Below are 21,383 nucleotides of genomic sequence, written 5' to 3' on the forward strand. Positions count from 1 at the left end.
CTCTGAGTTTGCCTTCTCAACGTAAACAATAGGACATGGAACGAGAAGTAGAAGAAAGAAGAATGAAAAGTTCTTGCTCTGCCACATACGTCCGTCTGAGATCATCTTCCCCGGGAGGGGTTTTTATCTAATGACTCACCTCAGATGTTTGTTGCGCAGCCAAAAGGATGACCATAACTCTTGTGTATTTTAGTTTTTTGCAGAAATAGTGCAGTGACTCACATCTCATCTCTCCCAAATGACCTCACAACAACAACCACAACAACAAGAAGCAGTGACACAGAGGCAATCTGACTTTTAATTCTCTGCAGGTAGGTGTACATCGCTCTCTGTTTTTGGGTTTTTAAAGGATTTTACAACAATATAGAAAAAACATTTCAGTGACAAGAATTTACAAAAAAATGGATAAAATATATCTTTATGTTCTCTACAAGGAAATCCAACATAAATGAAACTTTTACTGCGGGCATGAAGGACACATTCTGTACATTTAGAGAGAAATTCAACCTTTAAATATTAGAAAATCTCAATAAAAGAATGGAAACATGGACTTTTGGTTTTGTTTTTTTACCCTAAGGAGGCCACACACACATCTCAACACTGGCTATAAGAGTCCGGAGATGGAAGGAAAAGTAAATTACTAAGTAAAAAGATGAGTTTATGTGATGAATGTCGCCCTCTTGTGGTTAAAACTTGGTTACTCCCTTATTTGACAATCCTGAAGTTTATCTTTCATGCAGTTTGTGCCAGTCTACAGAGATTCTGAGGTCCCCCAAAATGTAAAAAAGAAAAAAATCAAGTTTGCACAAGAAGGTTATCTTGCACACAAACCATTAAAATCTTCCACTTTTTGGGACTTCTGAGGCAGTCAAAAAAAACAAGTTGAAACAGCCTTCACTTCCTAAAATTAAGGGTTTAAACAAGTTGTTTTTTGGGGGGTGGGGGGGAACAGGTCCAGCCTGATCCTCTAACTAACAGTCAAAAGGAAAACCTAAAAAGCCGAGTCCTTCAGAGGATCCAGCCCCCTGAACTGATTTCTTTGCCTTCTGAAGTTGAACACATTTTATTTACACAGAAATCGCACTGAGATAATTTCCTGAGTAAGCATTTATCCGGTGATTTGTGAGTCATCGAGGTTCAAACCAGACTCGTTTTAGTTAAATCATTTCTTCCTCTGGTTGACTTAGAATCCCTAAATTGGAGTGTGGGACGAGTCCGCGTCTGGACCCCGAACACAAAACACAACAATGTAATCTGCAACTGTCAATTTAATATATGGTATAAAATTTTAGACAATTGGGTTTGAAATAAGGTCACAATATTCACCAACTAGATGCTTATTAGCATGCTAATCAGTAGCATATTGGCTGCTTATTAGCCATTAATTAGCGCTTATTAGTACCTTATTCTACATGACCATAGTCTATAGCTCGAGCTACAAAAAACATGCAACCGAGCACACAACTACCGCTTTTCTGCCCGGAAAAAACGCTAGGACGTGGCCTTAAACTCCTTTTTTAATGCTAATAAGTAACCTTAACGTTAAATAGAACCTGAACGTTTTCAACAACAAATGGAAACCTCCTCTGAATAACAAATCACCAAATCAATGCTTACTTCCTGGACGCACAAATCAACGTTTCCTGCTTCGATTCGTCCGTTGTTCAGATGCCCTTTGCTTTGTTTGAATTCCCAGATGATATTTACAGAGAACGCAGCTCATAGCAAGTCAAAGAAAAACAACAATAAACCAACAAAGAGAGAGAGACTGGATAACGTGTAGTAGAGTCCATGCAGGTATAGAGTTACTGATGAGGGTTTCAAACCAGGTTTGTAAAAAGAAGACTACATCCTGTACACATGATAGACATCACAATGATTACTGCATCCATTACAGGTAAGCACTTTACCTTCACTCACTCGTATCTGTGTTTCTGTCCGAGGACGTTTAGCTTCAAAATATGCTCGTTCTTTTTTTTTATATGAAAAATGTATTTTTGTATTTAGAGTTTTTGAGTCGTTTTCTTCTGCAACTTTTTTTGTACTTTTTCAGGCTTTTTGTGTCCACACTAATGCGCATGATGTGTTCAATAGGTGCTAAAAAAAAGTTGGAAATTCCAACGTCCATTGGGGAAAAAATCTGCAACAGGATGCTTCTTCAAGTTCAGAAGTTTGTGTGGAAATGAATAACTGAAGATTTTCTTAACCAACACCCAGTTTATAGTCCTGGAAATGCTGTGGACATTTTGAAATGTAACAGGAACATTGACAACTTTTTTCTTCAAGATCGTTGACCGCTTGAAAGGAAAGGAAGGCGTTCTTTCCCTCCACGTCCATCACCTCCTCGCCCCTCCATCATACCATCGTCTCCGAGCTCGAGCCTTTCCCGGTGAAGAAGTCCCAGAAGTTGGACACCGTGGACGGTTTGGTCTCCTCCTGCGGGGTCTGTCTCACCCAGATGCTGCTCTCGGTCGAGCCGCTCAGACTCGAGCAGCTGCCGCTCCGGCTGCCCCCAAGTGTGAAGCTGAGCGCGTGGCCAAGCGGGCCCCTGCGGTCCGGAGCGTCCGTGTCCTGACAGTGGACTCTGGAGGACGAGGACAAGGAGGAGGAGGAGGGGGAGGGTGAGGAGGAGGGATGAGCCAGGCTGAGCAGGTTGTGGTGGGAGTGGAACTGACGCATGTGGCGGATGGATTTTCCTGGAGGGACGTCGCCTGGAGGAGGGAAACGGGAAAGATCAAAACCAATCATAAAGCAGAGATGTGATTTCTGTTGGATTGATCTGAAATCCATTTTTTCTCAAACACACCAAATCAACTAAAATTGTAGTAAAAAAATAAAATTAAAAAGGATCAAAGTTAAGAATTTAAATAAGACGATTGTTTAATAAAACAAATTTTATGGGTAGAAAAATGACTTTAATATTGACTTTACAGGATGATAATGGTCTCTCTTACTTCCCTTCAGTCACAGCTAGGGGGTGCTGTGGCTGCATTTATAACTCCAGCACATAATGCTTCTAAAACAGTGAACATCACACACTGTTTTAAAACTTCACAACTGTTAACATTTGATCATAAAAAGCTTAAATATACGATGATAAATATTTGAAAACTAAATCTCATCCTCTAACTACATACAATGATTTTCCCCCCTATGGATCGTCAGCACTATGACATAAACACTAAGGAAACGTGGAAATTCTTTCCTCCAAAAAGTTTTTTTTTTCAAATGTGAAACATTTTCTTTAAAGGCTTTTTATGCAATTTTTTTGATCCAGCAGATGTCGCCCTTGAGCACCAGCATGAAACCAAAACAACTCACGGTGCATTGTTGTGTTAGCATGCTAATGCTAGTGATCTTTATTATGCTGGTATCTTCACACTGCATGTAAATTTACCTGAAATGAGCGTGATCTAGAAACACAGTTAAGCAGTGAGTACAGTATGTTATTCTTCTTTTCTCTAGTCCCTCAATTAAACAACTTTTATACGCGAGGGGAGGAGTCAGCTGGCCGTCCTGGCGATGTAAACAAACTGAAGATAGGACTTTCCATGTGTCCCAAGTGTGAAAAACTAAATCTGAATATTTTTTAACACTTTCAAATGATTAATTTTCTCTACTTTTGATCTCGTGTTCTCATTGCCGACGTTCTTACCGTATCTGTGCTCCTGTCTCTTCCTGTTCTGGTTCAGTTTGAGCACGTTCAGGAACACCTCGCTGGTCAGGCTGCCCTCGCCACCGCTGCCGTCGGGAGGGAAAAGTGGTGACGGCGGCTCCAAGGGAGACAAACTCCCGCTAGATGCTCCCACAGAGTCCAGAGACGCCCCTGTGTCCCGCCTCCCCCCGGTGTCACTGCTGCCGTCCACCGTCAGATGACTGCCGCTACGAGGGGGGGGGGAATAAAAAAGTTCAGTTACCTGTTCTAACCATTCATTTGGCCAAACTGGGACTGGTTGTCAGGGTTACCTGAGTTTCCTCCGCAGCAGGTAGTCGATGATGTCGGGGTCAGTCTGGATCAGACTCATCAGGACCTCCTGCTGCAGCTCCGCCGACACCTGCAGGGGTCAACATGACGCTGTTACCATGGTTACTGTGACACATTAGGGCCATCGCAGAGCCATACGCCTGGGCCGTGACTTGACTGACTGACATGACAGACGGTGACAGACGAGGGGGCGGGGCTAGACTAGCTTGACAAACTGTTTCTCTCGTCTCGGGGTTCTTCTTCATGTTTCTTCTTTCGCTTCACCATTTTGTTTGTTTACGTCACGTGCAGAGCGCTCTTTGCTCTCATTGGTCGACTTTAGAAAGTAGCTAGAATCATGCTTATAACATGTTTAATGACACCTTACACCTTTAACAATATCTACGACCAGGATTAAAGGCTGTGAAATGGGACTCTAGTGAGGGTGGGATTTGTTACCGTGAAAAGCCGTCTGTAGTTCTGAACGAGCACCAGAGTCACGCTGATGATCGCGTTGCTGTCCTCGATACCAATGGCGTACGGATTGGAGTCCCCTCCCCTCTCTCTCTGCAGCAGGTTTGGACCAAAGATCACAGCCAGGTTCGCTGCTGTCATCTTGTTTCCACAGATCTGAAAGGTAAACATATTAGAGTTTTTGATTCTTTGTTTTACACTAGGCTCCTCCCCCCTTCATTCTTTCCCCTCCATCCTGAGCAGCGGGCGTTGGGCGTCGTACCTCCTCGTCGTTGGTCCCGATGCTGTCCTGGGCGTAGCTCTGCACCGTGTGCAGCAGGCTGAGGAGGCGCAGCAGCGTGTCACAGTTACAGGGAGGGAGCAGGTAGAGGAGGTGCTGCAGGAACTGAAGCTGGTCGGATCCCCTCAGCACTGCAGGACGCACACAGAGAGAGGGGGGGTTAGTCTGATTTATAGGCTACAGATGTTTCTACAGTGTGTATTTGGCATACTAGAATTTCAAAAATCAAACAAAATCACAGTTTGTTCCGATGCCATGGCAACAAAAACAGAGGTCCTACTCATTTGATATTTGGTCATTTCTTGTTTAATCAACAAAAAATTGCAAGCAGACTCCTGCACAATGTTTGAATTGCAAAAATGAACTCTCTCTCTTTTGGTCCCAAATAAGACCGAAGATCCGTCTTTTTCAAAGCTTTTCAGGACAATCAATAATCAAAAAAAAAAGTTAGATTATAGTGCTATTTAACACGTTGTATTGAAGTATAGACATTTGTTGACACCCACAGTCGGCGTGCAGGAAGGCGGGGTAAAGCTCTCGGGACAGCAGAGGGTCAGGCATGTCTCTGAGGAACTCTTTGAGCAACGCTGCCACGTCGTGAACACTCTGCTCCTCGTCCAGCTGCACGTCCACGCCCACATCAAAGTCCTCCCGCAGCTGAGGCACACACACACACACACACACACACACACACACACACACACACACACACACACACACACACACACACACACACGCGCATGCACACACCCAGAAGACACATGTACAAAATGGTGACTTTGCACAGAAGAAGACAAAGTCATGGAGGTCAAACAGCAGTCATTTGTTCCCAAAAGATGAGATTTCTCCAAAACAGGAAGTCACACATCATTATTTTTATGCTCACAAGTGAAGAGCAGAAGGACATGAAGGACATGAAGCACGGGACAGTGAGTCACAGGAGGATTTACACTAAATGTCACGACCGCAAACTGAACTCAGGATGTTTTACTACATTCAGATCTCAGCATGTCTGATGTGGAAAATATTTAACTGATATCAATACAAATATTAAATATATAGAAATATAGAAAATCTTAAAAAGAGATAAACTTTATTAATCCGATGAGGGGAAATTCAAATTTTCACTCTGTTGTTGAACATGCTACACACACACACATGCACAAACAGGATCCTGTGGACTAATGGAGAGATGTCAGAGTGAGGGGGGCGACCCACAAAAGGCTCTCCTGAGCTGGTGGATGGGTTTAGTACCTTGCTCAAGGGCACAGAAAGAGAACTGGCACCTCTCCAGCTACCAGACCAACTTCTGCACCAGGACTTGAACCAGTGACCCTCCGGTTCCCAACCCAAGTCCCAACAGACCCAGTGAATTATTTCTTTATCATGGGATACCAAATGGTGTCATTTCCGATATAACAGAAACAATCATTACATGAAAATTTTGGTTTCTCTAGAGTCTAAAAATCTTGTTTTCTCACACTAGCGGGATTTTTAGCGTTAAAATTACGAAAACAAAAACTTGACCAGCAAATGTCCTCACCTGTCTCACTCTCTTCTTTGAGCTTCCGACTCGGAAAATCCCCACAGTTTGAAGACCTGGGGATGCAAAATGGAGCAAAGATCTCATCAAGTAGAGTTTTTAAAAACATATTCTAAATTAACATAGACACCCAGACTTTAATCTGAATATTAAGAAGAATATCCTAAAACCCAGATCTCTAGGTTAGCAGCCTCAAGTGAATAGTTTACTAATTTTAGGGATTCCAAATGGCACGAGCAGTACGATACACATCCCGCGTCTCACCATGCATCTCGATGTGGCTGCAGCACCTCTCCAGCACGCGGGGCACCTGCCTGTAGATGGGGTTCAGACTGAGTTTGGTCTGCGTCTTCCCCTCCGACGAGCTGCCCGGTTTCTTCTTCAGCTCCAGCTCTGCGGGGTGAGAGAGCTGCAGCGCCTCCAGCAGGCGAGACTGAGACTCGACGAGGTCGGAGATGGAGTCCACAGACAGACCGCCCTGCAGGGGGAGGGGACAGATGTCTACTATTACAGAGGGCAGAACAAACACCTAGCTGTGGGAGTGTCACCCACCTGGGGGAGGAGTTACTGCCCTTTGTGATGTCATGAGGGGAAAATCTCCAAACGGCCTGTTTGAGCACACATTTTCTGAAAAGTGGAGCAGGGAAAAGATGGAGAGGGTGGACCTTTCTCATGATTTGGGGGTTTGTATTTTGTATAATATGTGTTTTACTGATTTCAACTTGCACTTTAGGCATAAGGCTGCCTCAAAAAAACAACCTCCCAAAACCTGAAGGATTTCAGAAAAAACGTTGCAGAATTCAAACATTTTCTAAAATTCTTCTTCACTTCTACTTCACCATTTCAAAGAACGATTTACATCGTGCCACATTAATTTAAGATCCGAGGTTCGGGAACCTATGGGAGAGGAGAAGAGGTTAAAGAGATACCGAGAGTCTCTGTACGGGACAGTAATGGAGGTAAAGACGGAGAAAGGTGGCAGAGAAAGAGGAGCGAGGACGGTGAAAATGACAAGAGAAGAAATCATCATGAGGAGCACTGGCAGGACAAAAATGGAAATCTAAAGATTGATGTCAGGAGCAGAATAGAGGAGTCATCACTCATCCTGACGTTTGGATCCAATAAATATGTGAGTGTCTGAAATCCAACAGCACAAGAAATATAAATCAGCCACGTGAGACATTTGAATGCTTGTTGGAGGAACATCGAGTTTCTGGGAGGAATCTCAAACAGCTTTTCATTTTAGCAACCAAATAATCACCAGAAATGACGGTCTGTGGAGTCGTGCCAAACGTGTCAGAAGGCGTCAAATTCAACCTTCTGAAACCAAGAATCTGAATATCTATTTATTTAACCTCAATTAAAGTAAGAGTCAGTAGCTTTTTTTTTTTTCAGCCTTGGGGAAGACACTCAACCCCAAGTTGCTCCCGCTGCTTCATGAATGTATATGAATGGGATTAGTCACTTCTGATGGTCACTTTACATAGCAGCCTCCACCATCAGTGTGTGAATGTGTAGGTGTGACCTGCGGTGTAAAAACACTTTGAGTTAGTCAGAAGTTCCTGGTCATTGCAGGATTTTATAATGTCGCCCTCCTTTTTCTTTCTGCATGTTATACTGTGTTGATGTAAAGCCCTTTGTGACCTTTGTTCTTGATGAATAAAGTTTACTTGCATGCTAAAAATAATGGGGTCTGGATTAAATATGCAGTGTGAAATCAGGACACAGCTGTAACCTCCTTTTCCAGTTAATAATATCTGACCTGCGTCACGGCGAGTGTCAACAGAATTTCTCTTCTACACTCATCTTGTTCCAGTCGTCGATTCCAACCTTTACTCCGGCTGTGTACGCTATCTGTCACTGGACGACTGCAAAGTTAAAACACCGCCACACTGCTGCTGCGGCTTCATCCGTCAAACTAAAGATCTCTAGCCCAGTGATGTCAGATATGTAAACAGAGAGCTGTTACAGTCCAGACAGCTGTAAGAGGGTGAAGTCGGAGTCCCATTTAGCCGGTGATGGATTGGAAAACTTTCCCGACCTCTCTCTACCAACCGACCACCTCTGTTCTTTAAATAATGACTCAAGGGAAAGACGCCTGCTAATGTAGAGTTTTGAGTCAAGATTCTTTTGAGGAAATACCCATAAACAAGTTCAGACTCTTAACGTCCGTCTCGATTTGAACAGGAACAACTATCTTCACAAAATTATTATTATTTATTTTTTGCAGCATAATGAAGCACAATGTTTAAAGGCTTTATATGCAATTTTTTGATCCAGCAGATGTCGCCCTTGAGCACCAGCATGAAACCAAAACAACTCGCGCTGCATTGTTGTGTTAGCATGCTAATGCTAGCGATCTTTATTATGCTGGTATCTTCACACTGCATGTAAATTTACCTGAAATGAGCGTGATCTAGAAACACAGTTAAGCAGTGAGTACAGTATGTTATGAACGTGGGCACTTCAGAGCCTTAGAGAGAGAGTCAGAAGCGAGCCGGTGCATGGAGCGGCAGAACATGAAAACAGACACTTTTTTCGAACTTTAGCTATTGTGAACATACTTTAGTAGGTACATAGATTAAATATACAAACCCCAAAAAGGGCATAATATGACCTCTTTAAGTGAGAAAAATCACATATAATGCCTTTAACAAGTTAATTCACAGATCCTGCTTGTTTTTTTGTGTTATTATCTCTATTATTATCTTATCACGTGTTTGTACTGCTCGGCTTTCCATATGAACGTGCAGTGTTTGTTTGCCACAGTGACTGATTCTGCAGACCTGAACTTGATAGCTCAGGTTCAGGTTTGTTTTCTGTGCTCTTGCGGCTGTAATGCCACTCATTACAGGCTTTACATAAGAACGGTTTCCAGATCGGTGTGGGGGGGATTACAGGGTGTGATGGCCTCAAGCGGAGAGGGTTCACACACACACTAAACTAAACATATGGCACAGCATTTTTTTTTAATGCTCGTACAAACACAAAACAAAAATGTTTTAAAAAAGAGATAAGAAGGAAACACAAACAGATGTCTTTTTTTAAGCATGACACTAAATCTGGCAGAAAGCAATACCTGCCTTGCCAGATTAAATTTTTCCAATTATCCACATCGTTTCCGATAAATCACTGCTTCAAATCTCTCCAAACACAAACATGGACGTGCACCAAACAAATAACTGCTACTGCCTGAGTAAATGTGGAATTTGGCAAAAGCAAGGATTAAGTTAAAACTGCTCGTTCGGACTTGAAGCACAACAAAGTTAAACAGATGTCAGAGATCACTTATCACATCCCAATTTATCTTACTTACCTTGGAACTAATTTCACATATTGTTTACTCACTTTCTCATGGCCGGATTAATTATTGTTTCTGAGATGTTGAAATATTAAGGAACCAAAAAAAACGGACCAAAAGCCGGGTTTTTACACCACAACTTTGGTATTTACAGTATATAAGTATCCACTCAATCAGCTGTCTCTCTCACCCTCCTCCGTCCTCGTCCGATGTTGTCGAGAAATGTAGGCGACATCGGTTTGTTCGGGTATTCAAAGATGGGCACTGGTGCCACCGAGTTTGCTGGCGGCGAGCTGGGGCCTCCTCCTGTGATTGACGAGGAGTTGCTCAGCGGTTTGCTCCCGTTGAAGAACTGTCTCTTCTCGGCCCTGAAGCGCAGAACGCTGGCCTCAAGATCCAGACAATCCCGCCTGCTCTCCTTCAAGGCATCCTGTCGCAGCTTGTAGGCGCGGTCGTTGGCGATGACCTGGGAGAGGGGGATGCCGAATGCCTTGGGCGAGGATTCTGTAGGAAACACAAGCAAACAAAACACAAGTTATTGATTGTTTTCCTCGATATCACTGATGTGTTACTGGAGGATCAATTCTCCTGTTCATTATTTTCTAATATGAAGAATAAATAAAATCATTGTGAGTAAAAAGAAAGCTGTTGCTTTAGGCCACATAGGATTATCATTCAAGGAGTCTTCCTCCTACGAGACCTTTTGAGCTAATTTTTCTCTGCAAGTTCTCTGCAAGACAGAAATTCAGTACATGGTCCAGCAAAAGGAAACATATTCTTGTAAATGAACTATATAAGACATGCCCAATGTCTAGCTGATGTCAAAACCCATTTAGTGGATGTGAAAACCCAATGTCCAGCCGACGACAAAGCTATTGGTTTAGAGGACCTTACAGTCCAACTTTAGGCCGATGTCTAAAAGTTACGCCAAGTTAAGGTCAAAACCCTACGTTTATATGACATCAGAACCCATAATATAGTTGACATCAAAACCGATTTAGTAGTTGTTGATACTCAATGTCTGTCAGACTTAAAACACAATGTCTAGCTGATGACAAAACTAATGGTTTAGGGGACGTCACAGTCCAACTTTTAGCTGATGTCTAAGAGTAACTTCTAGTTAACATCATCGCCGGACTTCTAGCTGACGTGACAACCCAATGTCTTTTTGTCATGTCTTATCAATGTCAAATCCTAACAATTAGGTGACCTCACATCCCAACCTTTAGCTGATCTCAAATCCCAATGTCTAGTTGATGTCAGAGCCCAACATCTAAAATGAAAATCAAACGTCTAGTTCACTTAAAAAAACAGCATCTAGTTGATGCTTAAAGCCACCGTCTAAGATAATGAAAACCTACTTTCCAGTAGACCTTCAAACTCAAGTCTAGTTGACGTAAACTAGAACTGTACACATTTGATCAGTCTACACTTAAATAAAAAATACAACATTTTGCTTCACGATGCAAAAGTGCAAGGTAAAATATTTACAGATACATTAAGGTGCATGCACCAGGGCTTTGTCCAAGGACCACTGTTATTCACAATATTAATTAACAGTAATCAGACAAAATATTCTTAATCAAAATTTAAACTTTCTACTGATTCACTGTCAGTTACAACAGGCTTCAATGCTGCAATCCTTCCTGTTCACCAGCCTTTTTGCACTATTTACATCCAGCTCAGAACATCTATGTCAAGTTGTAAACTCAGTGATCCCAAAGACCCTCACAGGAGAGATTACAAGTTCAAGAAGACTAGGTATAGGTATAAGAATAGACAATGGATACATAGAATAGGGAAGAGAAGGTAATCCTGTTAGCCAGACATCACACTCAGTCTGATAGAGGCTTACACCAGTTTAACAGGCGGCAGGTAAACAATCAGTTAGCATAACAGTGTCATGGCCAGGAGCTCATCACATATCTACAGCAGTTTCAAACACACACTGATTTTACTAAAAGATCTAATTGGAGCGATGAATTAAGGCAAAAAAGATCCAAACAAAACTCTCTTAAAGACTGACAAAGTAGAGCAAGGTGCAACCATTATGTTCAATGAAAGTTAATTATTCTACATTGCAACTCCAGTATTGGTAAAAAAAAAAAAAAAAAAAAAAAGCCAGAGAAATAGTAGTTAAGGCAAATAAATAATCATTGATTTATGGTTAGCCCGATACATGACAATAGTCTTTGCTTAGAATCCTGTTTTATTAACTTTTTCTTAAAACGAGGCGGACAAAAAAAATCAACCCTCTTGTGCGGCTTTTCCTCACTTTTTGTTGATGAACTGTAAAGTAAACCATTTATTGCCCTGCGACTTTAACCCCTAATCCTCTTACACTGTGCAGGTTTAAAAGGAGTGAGCTGAACTTGCCCCCGATAAGGAAATGACCTTTAATCATCCTATAGAAGGTGGATGAACATGGCCTAAATAACAGCCCTTTACCATGCATGGGAAAAAAGGAACTGTACATTTGTAATGCTCCTTTAATGACTGCTCTGTCAGCAGCTCTCTGACCTATAAGTAACCCAAGTCGTCACTCCGAAAGATTAGAACAGAAACGGACTCAACACAGCAATTAAAGTGCTGCAGTTAATTTGTTGTTGGTCCGGATAAATATGCTTTTAGGCTGCCAAAATATCTTGTGACTTCAAAATGTGTGGTCATTGAATAAAAACAGAAATTAATCATTTACTTAACTCAAACCCAACCCTTCAATTCCCCATAAACACATGAAAATGAAATTACTACAGTTATGTGCTCTATATTTATGGTATGGGTAAAAAGTTAATTTTAAAAGCAAGTAAAAAATCCAAAAATAACATGTATCAAGAATTTCCATGAAGCAGACTACTGCACTAAAAAACTGAAAATCATCTCATGCTCAAAATGTTAAAGGAAATTGCTAATTTCTAAGAATAGAAAATAAGGGGATATTTTGAAACAACAAACTTCTTTGGGGTAAAAAAAAAACAAACTCTAACGCTGTTTGTTCTAAGACCATTTTACAGATGTCCACTGTTTGATTCTCCACTACGTGTGCCTCCATCAGGTGCCAGGATCACAGATAAGCCCCTTGACTGGTGCTTTGTTGGCCCTCTGCCAGTTAGCATTAGCTTGTAGCCATTGCTGCTAGCAGATACTTGGTTGTCGATAGGCTATTCAGAGTACAAGCGATTTCGGAGCTAAACAACAGCTAACAATTCATTAAACAAAAATGTAACAAGCTGCTGGCTGATGAAACACAAAATGGTTTTCAATAAAAAGTAACTGTCTATCAGTGAGCTGCAATCAGCACTGCTAACTCCACAAAGAAAGTTACCAATATAAGAAAACTAAACCTCAAAAACTGGGACTCAGCTTGCTCATCGGGTGGAGAACAAAATTGAGGTCCTGAGCTCATGAATAGTTGCTTCGCAGATGATAGGGCCAATTTGGATGATTGCTAAATCAATGCAAATTATTCACCAAGATTAAATGTGTTGAACTTGTGTTGGTATGTTGTGTATCAAGTCTGCTTTTTTGGGTCCACACTGGAATTTTGGGTGTAATAACCACATTAACTCTTATCGACATCAGTGGCAGTTTGCATTTTATTCTTAATGACAATAATCTTATGACTTAAATTATTAAGGAATTCTTATACACATGATGGACTCTTTGCCTTGAAACTGGCAAACCCCTGAGTCAAGAGGGTACATTTAAAACAAACACAACTTCCCCTGCCAACAAGAATGGGCCCCATCCATTAAAAATATGTCATCAACTAATGTGGGTTACGCACTGCACTTAATGGCCCTGTTTTATCAGTAAGCCTGTGCTTGTTCCTCAGCGCTGACGTCTGTTGGCAGCCAAACGGACCAGGGCATACCGTTGTCACATTAAGCTTGGTTTTCTGGCATTAAATGACGATGACAGAGCGAGTAGTTGCTTGCACTGGGGTATAAGGTGTTGGCTTGGTTAACATAAACAACTGGATTAAATAGTTGGCTGTGGTAATTTGGATGTCCTGGAAAAGAAAAAGGCAGCCTAGTTAACAGAACACTAAGACAAATGAGAGGTTAAGGCTTTTCTTTTATTAGGTTGAAAAAAGGTAAATCAACTCCAGAGGTTCTCAAGGATTTTCTTGTTTACCCGGAGAAGGACATATTACACCTGATGCATGTTTCAAGTCTACTTTTGCTTCAGTTTGAACTTTTGTAGTTGTTGTAGTAGTGCCAGAACTGCTCGAACAACAATGAATCAATCCAGTTGCGGCAGATGGCTGTCCACCAAATTGTCCGGTTCTGCTCAAGGTTTCTGCCTATTGAATGGAAGTTCCCATTGTTGCCAAATGCTGGCTAAGTGGTGGACTTAGTTGACACAAACACAGATGTACAACAACTTACAAATACACACATTTCTGCTATTTTTTTAAGATAAAACCAGGGCAGTGAACATTGTCATTGTCATATCTGTGTTGTGATATGGTTTCGGCCAAGGGGATTCAATTCTTCTCTCAACAAGAACCAAACTTTGAGCGATATTAGTTAACTTTCAATACCACACCACATTCACTAAACAAGAATGAATATATTTAACTCAGAAATGGAAATACAAGTAAGACATTTAATTGTTGGGGGGTTAGGGAGTCTTGATCTGAATAATGGTAAAAACCTTCACATTTAACAATATAATTCATGTTTATTTATGTATTCAGTTAAAGCTTTGGGATTCCATAGAGATCGTCAATTCAGACTCGTGACTTCTGTCTTTATTCATGAAATTCTGAGATCCATATCCAAAAACATTACATTTTGACAGCTGTGGAAAATAAAACTTGGTTATGTGTTTTTTCTTTTACTTGCACGAGCCAAGATTCTGTAATTCTACACTGATTATATCCCTCTGGACATGTCCAGGGTTAACGCTAACACAAACACTAAAATTGGACAGGAAGACAGCTGTGTGTGTCGGACTGCTTCAAGTCTCATTGTTCTGGGATTTCACAGCTTTCTCTCTTTATTATTATTCCTAGTCCTTAGGTCATTCTTTGTTACCAAAGACTCAGAGATTTATATTTAGAACCTGTTCACTACTAACTGCTATTTCTCCTTTATCATCGAGTCAATTTAAAGACCTGTGTTTATTTAACAGAGAATGTTCTCTGTGTACACTCCAGTGAAACAACACAGAAGAAACTGTAGGAAGCTTATTAACCTCTTCATAACATTTTCAAGCTGAAGAAACAGGCTGAAGAGGAAAGAGACAAAAGAAGCGAAACATTCAAATTTAACAATAGTGACTGTCTTTTAATCGGGCCACACTTATCCATCAGTTTACAGACACAATTCTTAAAAGCTCTTTTTCTTGTAGATCTTGTCTTATTTCGGCTAAATGTAACGTCTTTTAATGTTCATAGTGATTTCTTTTTAACTCTGTAAAGCCCTTTGAATAGCTTAATGTATCAATGGTGCTCTATAAATAAACTTGCCTTACCCTAATTCTATCGACATTTGACCTCCCGCCACTTCACCGCATCATCACCTACTAACCTACCTGCCCATTACCTATTGACTTAAAATAGCTCTTCAAGTAGTTTACGGTGTGAAACAGCTGCTATTTGGTTAGATAAAGTCACCAAAAGTACGTATAAATTAAGGGAAACATAATGCCTTAAATACCAAAGCTACCAATGTTGATTTATGTATGTAATGGGACAGAAACACTTTGGGGTTAGTCTTGTGATGGACCAAGACATCCTTCAAACACAGCCATGAGTTAGGGGTTGTCATAGTAACTATGACATTTAAGGATCCTGATAGGATGCAGTGATAAATTTTTTTGGCGTAACTCCAAATTAACAGCTTTCAGGTACGACTCCTTTGCCGTTTTGAGAATCAGATAGTTCTCAAATGTTCATCACCATCATATCTGCCATCATTTTTTCCCTTCTATCGACCGGTAATTCCTCTTCGTTTTTCATTGACAACAAATGGAAATTAGCTAGCTAGCTAAATCTGATACAAAGCATCTCTTCTCTTCTGAGACAAGAGTTTTTTTTGTACACTGTCCCTGATTCAAATAAACGATTAAACTAAACTAACTAAACATTGTTGACTTTCATTGGTAAACTTTTGTTTTCACTGCAACAACGCAAGCAACACTTGGCAGGGCAAGATGAGTTAGTGCTGTCAGATGGTGCCCCCCTTAGGGAGGTTTCCTACTGTCGTTGCAAAATTAGCACATTTAGGGCTACTGCTTTGGTTGAAGTTTGTCAGCCCTCAAGGGGCCCTTACGGGTCTGGGGCCCCAAGCAGTTGACTGCCCTGCCTGTTCACAAGCAGCGCCTCTGCTCAACTTTATTAAAAACTAGTACAAATTTGTTGTGGAAGCGCCATTGCTGTAGCAGCCGTACATTTTAAAGGTATAATATGTGAGGAGAAGGTGTGGAGAAAGGAGGGGAGGAGGGAGTTTGGAAGAGAGTGTTTGTTTTGATCTGAAGATCTGCTCTGAAAGTCGCATAGTAAGCCTTTTAAAGGGTCACAATTGAGATTGCACAGCAGAAACTCATCAGCATACAAACAAAATGCAGAAGTTTAACTATTACGCTGGCTGTCTCCTCTACAACCTGCTGTGAAAGACAAACAAACCAAAACAACAATTCCAACAGGTATCACAAAAACATTAACACAAGATCCTGCTGACCACTAAAGGCCAAAGCCATGTGCTCAGTAGTAGCAAAGCAATGCCAGCAGGAGGTCTGCCAGGTCCCAATGTCCTGTTTTTTTGATTAGTAGGGTTAGCTTCAGCTAAGTCCCTGTGTGTAAGAGGCTGGAGGCAGGATTTACAGACCTGCGCAGACAGCCTGGGAATGTGTGTGCTGTGTGTTTTGGCTTGTATCGCTCTGTGCTTCCATAATCACCTGAGAAAAGAGAACATCTCTTTATGAGAGGTTTGGGGCCAAGGCTGCAAGATGAGGGACTACGTGGCTTTGACAGCGAGAGAAAGAAGAGAGGGGAAATGAACGCAAAACTGCCAAGAGGGTAAAAGACAGAACAATTAAACCCCAAGTTGGAAAGAGATCAAGTCATTGGAAGTCTGGGTTTACATGTTCCCAATGGTGCAAACACTAATATGGCCCAATATGTAGAGCAATGTTGACCTAATTTGGTGTTTTAAACCACTGCACTAGAACTAGTGTAAACTAAAAACTGAAACTAAAAGTTTCTGAGTGAAATAGTGGTTTATTTGTTCAAAACAGGGAATGACCACCAGTATTGGATGCATACAGTTTGTGATCAAAGTAAAACACTCCCAGATCATTTAGTTCCAATTTCAAACAATGAAGGGGATTGATACAACATAGTTCAGTTTGGTCAGAGGCCAAATTCATTTTGAATTTATGGCATGATAAAACTACAAAAGGTCATCTGAGCAATAAAAAGCCTGGAATTTGTAGATTTTGGCTTTTGTGAAGGATATAAACAGAGCCACTCATTGTCAATAGGCAAGGCAGGCAACTTCTTGGGGCCCCAGACCAGTAGGGGGCTCCTGAGGGGGGGCTGACAAACTTCTGACATCTGACAGCACTCACTCTCGTTGCCTTGCTAAGCGTTGCGAGCATTATGTGAAAATCAAAGGTTGTCACTGAAAGTCAACCAAGAAAAATTAAGAGGAATTATCCGTCTATAGGAGAGAAAACTGAAACAGGAAAAAAGAGGAAGAGGTGATGATAAATGCGGGTTGTAGGGCCAACAATTATTTCTTGCCTGGGGCCCCAACAGACTCTAGAATTGCAACTGGATAGAAATAGAACTAAGAATAAGAAGGTCAGATTATGACTAATAGGCTGTCTAACTTCAATTAATTAAGTCAGTAAAGTAAATCCTTGGTGAAACACTTTGAGGGTATCAAACTGTCGTCACAAGTTTGATGTTTGAGGTTAAGAGAGAGTGAAGTTGAATATGAGTAACCATCGAAGCAACAAAACTGAAAAATCACGGATGTTATCTTTTTTTTTTTTTTTTTTAAAGATTTAATTTGGGCTTTTTGTGCCTTTAATGCAGAGAGAGGACCAGGGAGAGAGAGCGGGGAATGACATGTGGAAAGGGGCCACGGGTGGAAGCGAACCTGGGCCTACCGCTTGAGATGAGAGTCTCAATACATGGGACGTGCGCCCTAACCATTGCGCCACCGGGGTGCCCCATGGATGTTATCTTAATGATATAGTTTAGAAATCATACAAAATAAAGGTCAATTCAAATCGCTGACACAAAAAAATTAATTTCGATCCATTACTCAACGCAACCAACTTTTCAATCAACCACCAACTAAAAACTCAGAATTAAAAAAAGGTAACTGAAATTACCAAAAAAAAGGGGGGAGGGATGTTATTGTCAGAAAACTGAAATAAAATAACCATTTATTAATAATTTGGCTTAAATCATATGTCTATATAAAAACAAGAAAATCTAATTGGAAATAAAAATTGTTTAGTGAATCCAGCATTATGATGGTATCAAAATCGGCAGCGGAGCATCAAGTATTGTTTTGTAAATGTGATAAAAATAAGTATTACATCAAGCTGGTTACGTCCAGTAATCAGTGAATTAGTTTTGACGTACTACATCTTCTGACGGAGATGTTTGCGTACGTAGGATGACACGGCATGACTGTAGAACACATCAAGTGCTTGTGGTCATTCATTATTATGTTTATGTTCAAAACAATGCAGGCTGATGAAACCCAAACCCGACTCACTGAACGCTCCATGAGTCAGTGTGCTGCCCTGCTTCTTCCACTTGTGCTGTATAAACACAGTATTTCAAGTATGTCGGACCATTAGTGGTAAAAGCCGTGAAGAGTCCGCTTGTGGGGACGCTGGTTGAGAGGACAGAGGGATATATTGTGTAGGATGATAATATTTACTGTCACAAAGAGACTGTGTCAGGTTATACGGGGACTTCAAGAAAACTCAGTAAATCAAAGAAGACAAACTGTGACACAGAGATGGTTTTATGTTTAACCGCACGCGACTGTGTTTGTGTGATGAACTTACCTCGCTCTTTCTTTTCCTTTGAGAATGAGTCAAACTTCCTGCGAAGTGATTTTCTCCTCTTGCGGGTTTCTGTAAAAAATAAAATAAAATAAAAATTACCACTATATAACAATAAAATGTCTATTCTATCAGATTGAGGGACATACTGTATATCTGCCTTTCATTATTCTGGTTTGTTGACTCAGTCATCACCCTTTTCAGCAATCGACAAGATCTGAAGGCGCCCTCATTAGGACTGTTTTCCCTTTCCTCTCTCTTTTTATGTCTCTCTCCTGAGTTCTTGTACCTCTTCCTCAGCTCTGACAATAGAGCAGGCCATTTCAAGGGACAAGCTCTTGTTGTTTGTTCAAATAGCCCTTTGTTTAATGGCTGCACCCTGCCCCTTAATATGAGGGACAAAGTGCCTTTTGTGTGTTAAGTTTGTCTATGTATGTGAACAACATCCAGGTTTAACATGAAAATATATACATACATAACGTTATAATAATTACCAAATGTAATGTCAATACATTTTACAACAGAAAGAAAAAATCTCAGGTGACTTGATAGATGTTTGACCGTGATATTTTCTATGCCTGTAGAAGGGAGAAGTGGTGTTAGCTAGAAAGCTAGCGTTAGTAGCATTTCCTTTCATTCTACAATTCACTTAGCAGACGCTTTTATCCAAAGCGACGTACATCAGAGAGTAAGTACAACACAAGCAAGGATCTAGAAAAAGGAAACAATGTCAGTAAGAGCAAACGATCAGCTTTGAGTCTTGAGAGCTCTAATCAGTATAGAAACCATCTTAAAAGTTGCCGTTAGCAACAAAACCATCGTCATTACCATCATCATCATCATCATGAAAGGCGTAGGTATTTATGAAAGAGCTGGGTCTTTAGCTTTTTCTTCAAGGTGCAAAGGGACTCTGCAGATCGAATGGAGTTTGGTAGTTTGGTATTTCATGGCAAACAATATCAATGATACGTCAGTAGTGAGCTGTAAATCCACGTTTCTGTGCTAGTTACTCTTTAGTGCTTATGAGGGCGTTTGTTTTTGCAGCACAGCTCTCAGGAGTGTTTTCACAGTGAGTAGTCTGTTTTTGTACCTCCTGTTTTACGAGCCTGACATCCTCCCCCTCTGACCGGGTCTACGTATAACAAGTCATTGTTTGGGTTTCTAAAGCTGGTGTTTAGAAATCACTAATTCATGGACTGGTCTTTTTCCTATTAAGGAACAGAGTGGTGCTCCTTGCATCGCAAATTGTGTCTTAAAGAATATTTTAGACTTTAAATGAAAGAAAGTCTCCTGTTCTTTCCCCATAGTGTCTGGGGAAAAGGAGCCGGTAAGGCAAACAAACAGAGAGTTGGTATTTGAGTGCTTGAGATTCTGTGTTTGTGTACTTAAGTGTGTGTGTGCATGTTGGGGAAAAAGGGGTCAAATTCTCACGACTGCAGGAAATTAGCGTTTATTTCCAAAGCTAACAGCCCCTTCCATCGTGCACACGTCGCATCTTACTAAGCTAATCTCTTAGCCACGTTCCTTAGACATCTGCGTGTGCATGTATGCACTCAGTGTGTGATTATATAACCCACATTCACAGAGAGCTGAGATGACAGATCAAGATAAACACACAGGGAAAATCAGCTCAAGATTCAAAGTACAACAGACTTTAAAAATGCATTTTTCAGCAGTTGCTGCTTTAAGAAAGTTTTGTTAAAATGCATCAGTTCCATCAGTCCACCCCATAGACTGTAGCCTATTAAATAGCCCGAGTGACGTCATCCATTGTTTCCAGGCAAACAGCCTGAGCTCACCTGTGTATAACTCTTCTCATTAAAATGGATAAGTTAATAAAGATTACATCCCGTATTTCATTTCATTTTAAACCTATACTTATTCTCGAAAAGACACTGAGGTTTCCCTCATTTCCAATGCTGTCGAGATTACAAGCAGAGTAAAACAAACAAAAACACATCAAACACTCAGAATCTGTGACAAAAACCACTGAGATCATTTAAAACAGTTACAATTTGAAAAGTATGCAGTATGTATCTCATGTCTTTGTGTGCTGATAAAGGCATGAGCTAATCTGATCTATTTCATTGTTTGAACCAGGTTGTAAACATGTTAAATTCTGCTGTAAAAACAGGATTTTTTGAATGGGTGTGTATTTGACTTCAGGTGCTTCTGCAGCCAGCCTCTAGTGGACACTCGAGGAACTGCAGGAAGTTTGTGAATTTAAACCTTCATGTACATAGCTACAAATCTTTCATTCTTCCACCAACCGCATGTTACGTACTTTTATAGCTAACAAACATGGCGGCGACCGTAAACATAACTAGACTCGAGACAAGTGGGATATTGAAAATGAAGACCAACTTTTGGAATTATGGCAAAAACACAATTAATCATACGTCAACAGACTGCTTGTTTCCACATAGGACACTGGAAAAAAACATTTCCTCTAAAGTTGGAGAAGGGAAACAAATGATTGGAAAGATGATCAGAGGAAGGAGAGAGCGTGTTGGTTTGGAGTCCCTGTAGAGGACGGTTTCAAAGAACGGGGCATGAGAATGAACTTTCATACATACACATACACATGTGCAACACACATGCTCACACTCAAATACATTTACATTAAAAGAAGTGTGATTAGATAAAAACAGGAGGATTTATGACGTGGATTCCTCCTTCAGTTGGACCACTGTGAAACAAAAAGAGAGGACGGACTTATTAGAGACAGTGAGCGATAAGAAGTCGTGAAGTGTGATGGAAGAGGGGCTATTTGGAGACAGAA

The 21,383-nt window shown here is 40.8% G+C and overlaps 1 protein-coding gene across 2 annotated transcripts in view; it reads right to left on the reverse strand.

Annotated features, from left to right (window-relative positions):
- Positions 1-272: 272 nt before the first annotated feature.
- The window catches only part of arhgap36 (Rho GTPase activating protein 36), a 50,415-nt gene continuing 29,304 nt past the window's right edge, over positions 273-21,383 (reverse strand). For both annotated transcript variants that reach the window (XM_065951001.1, XM_065951002.1), the window contains exons 3-12: positions 18,605-18,673; positions 9,753-10,066; positions 6,526-6,739; positions 6,262-6,317; positions 5,225-5,375; positions 4,701-4,849; positions 4,424-4,594; positions 3,967-4,055; positions 3,656-3,882; positions 273-2,711 (exon numbers count right to left, since the gene is read on the reverse strand). In XM_065951001.1, coding sequence (XP_065807073.1) covers positions 2,356-2,711; positions 3,656-3,882; positions 3,967-4,055; positions 4,424-4,594; positions 4,701-4,849; positions 5,225-5,375; positions 6,262-6,317; positions 6,526-6,739; positions 9,753-10,066; positions 18,605-18,673 — 1,796 coding nt within the window. In that variant the 3' untranslated portion in view covers positions 273-2,355. The remainder of the gene's footprint in view (positions 2,712-3,655; positions 3,883-3,966; positions 4,056-4,423; positions 4,595-4,700; positions 4,850-5,224; positions 5,376-6,261; positions 6,318-6,525; positions 6,740-9,752; positions 10,067-18,604; positions 18,674-21,383) is intronic.

This window comes from Labrus bergylta, chromosome 22 (genome assembly GCF_963930695.1).
Source record: "Labrus bergylta chromosome 22, fLabBer1.1, whole genome shotgun sequence".
NCBI classification, from domain to species: domain Eukaryota; kingdom Metazoa; phylum Chordata; class Actinopteri; order Labriformes; family Labridae; genus Labrus; species Labrus bergylta.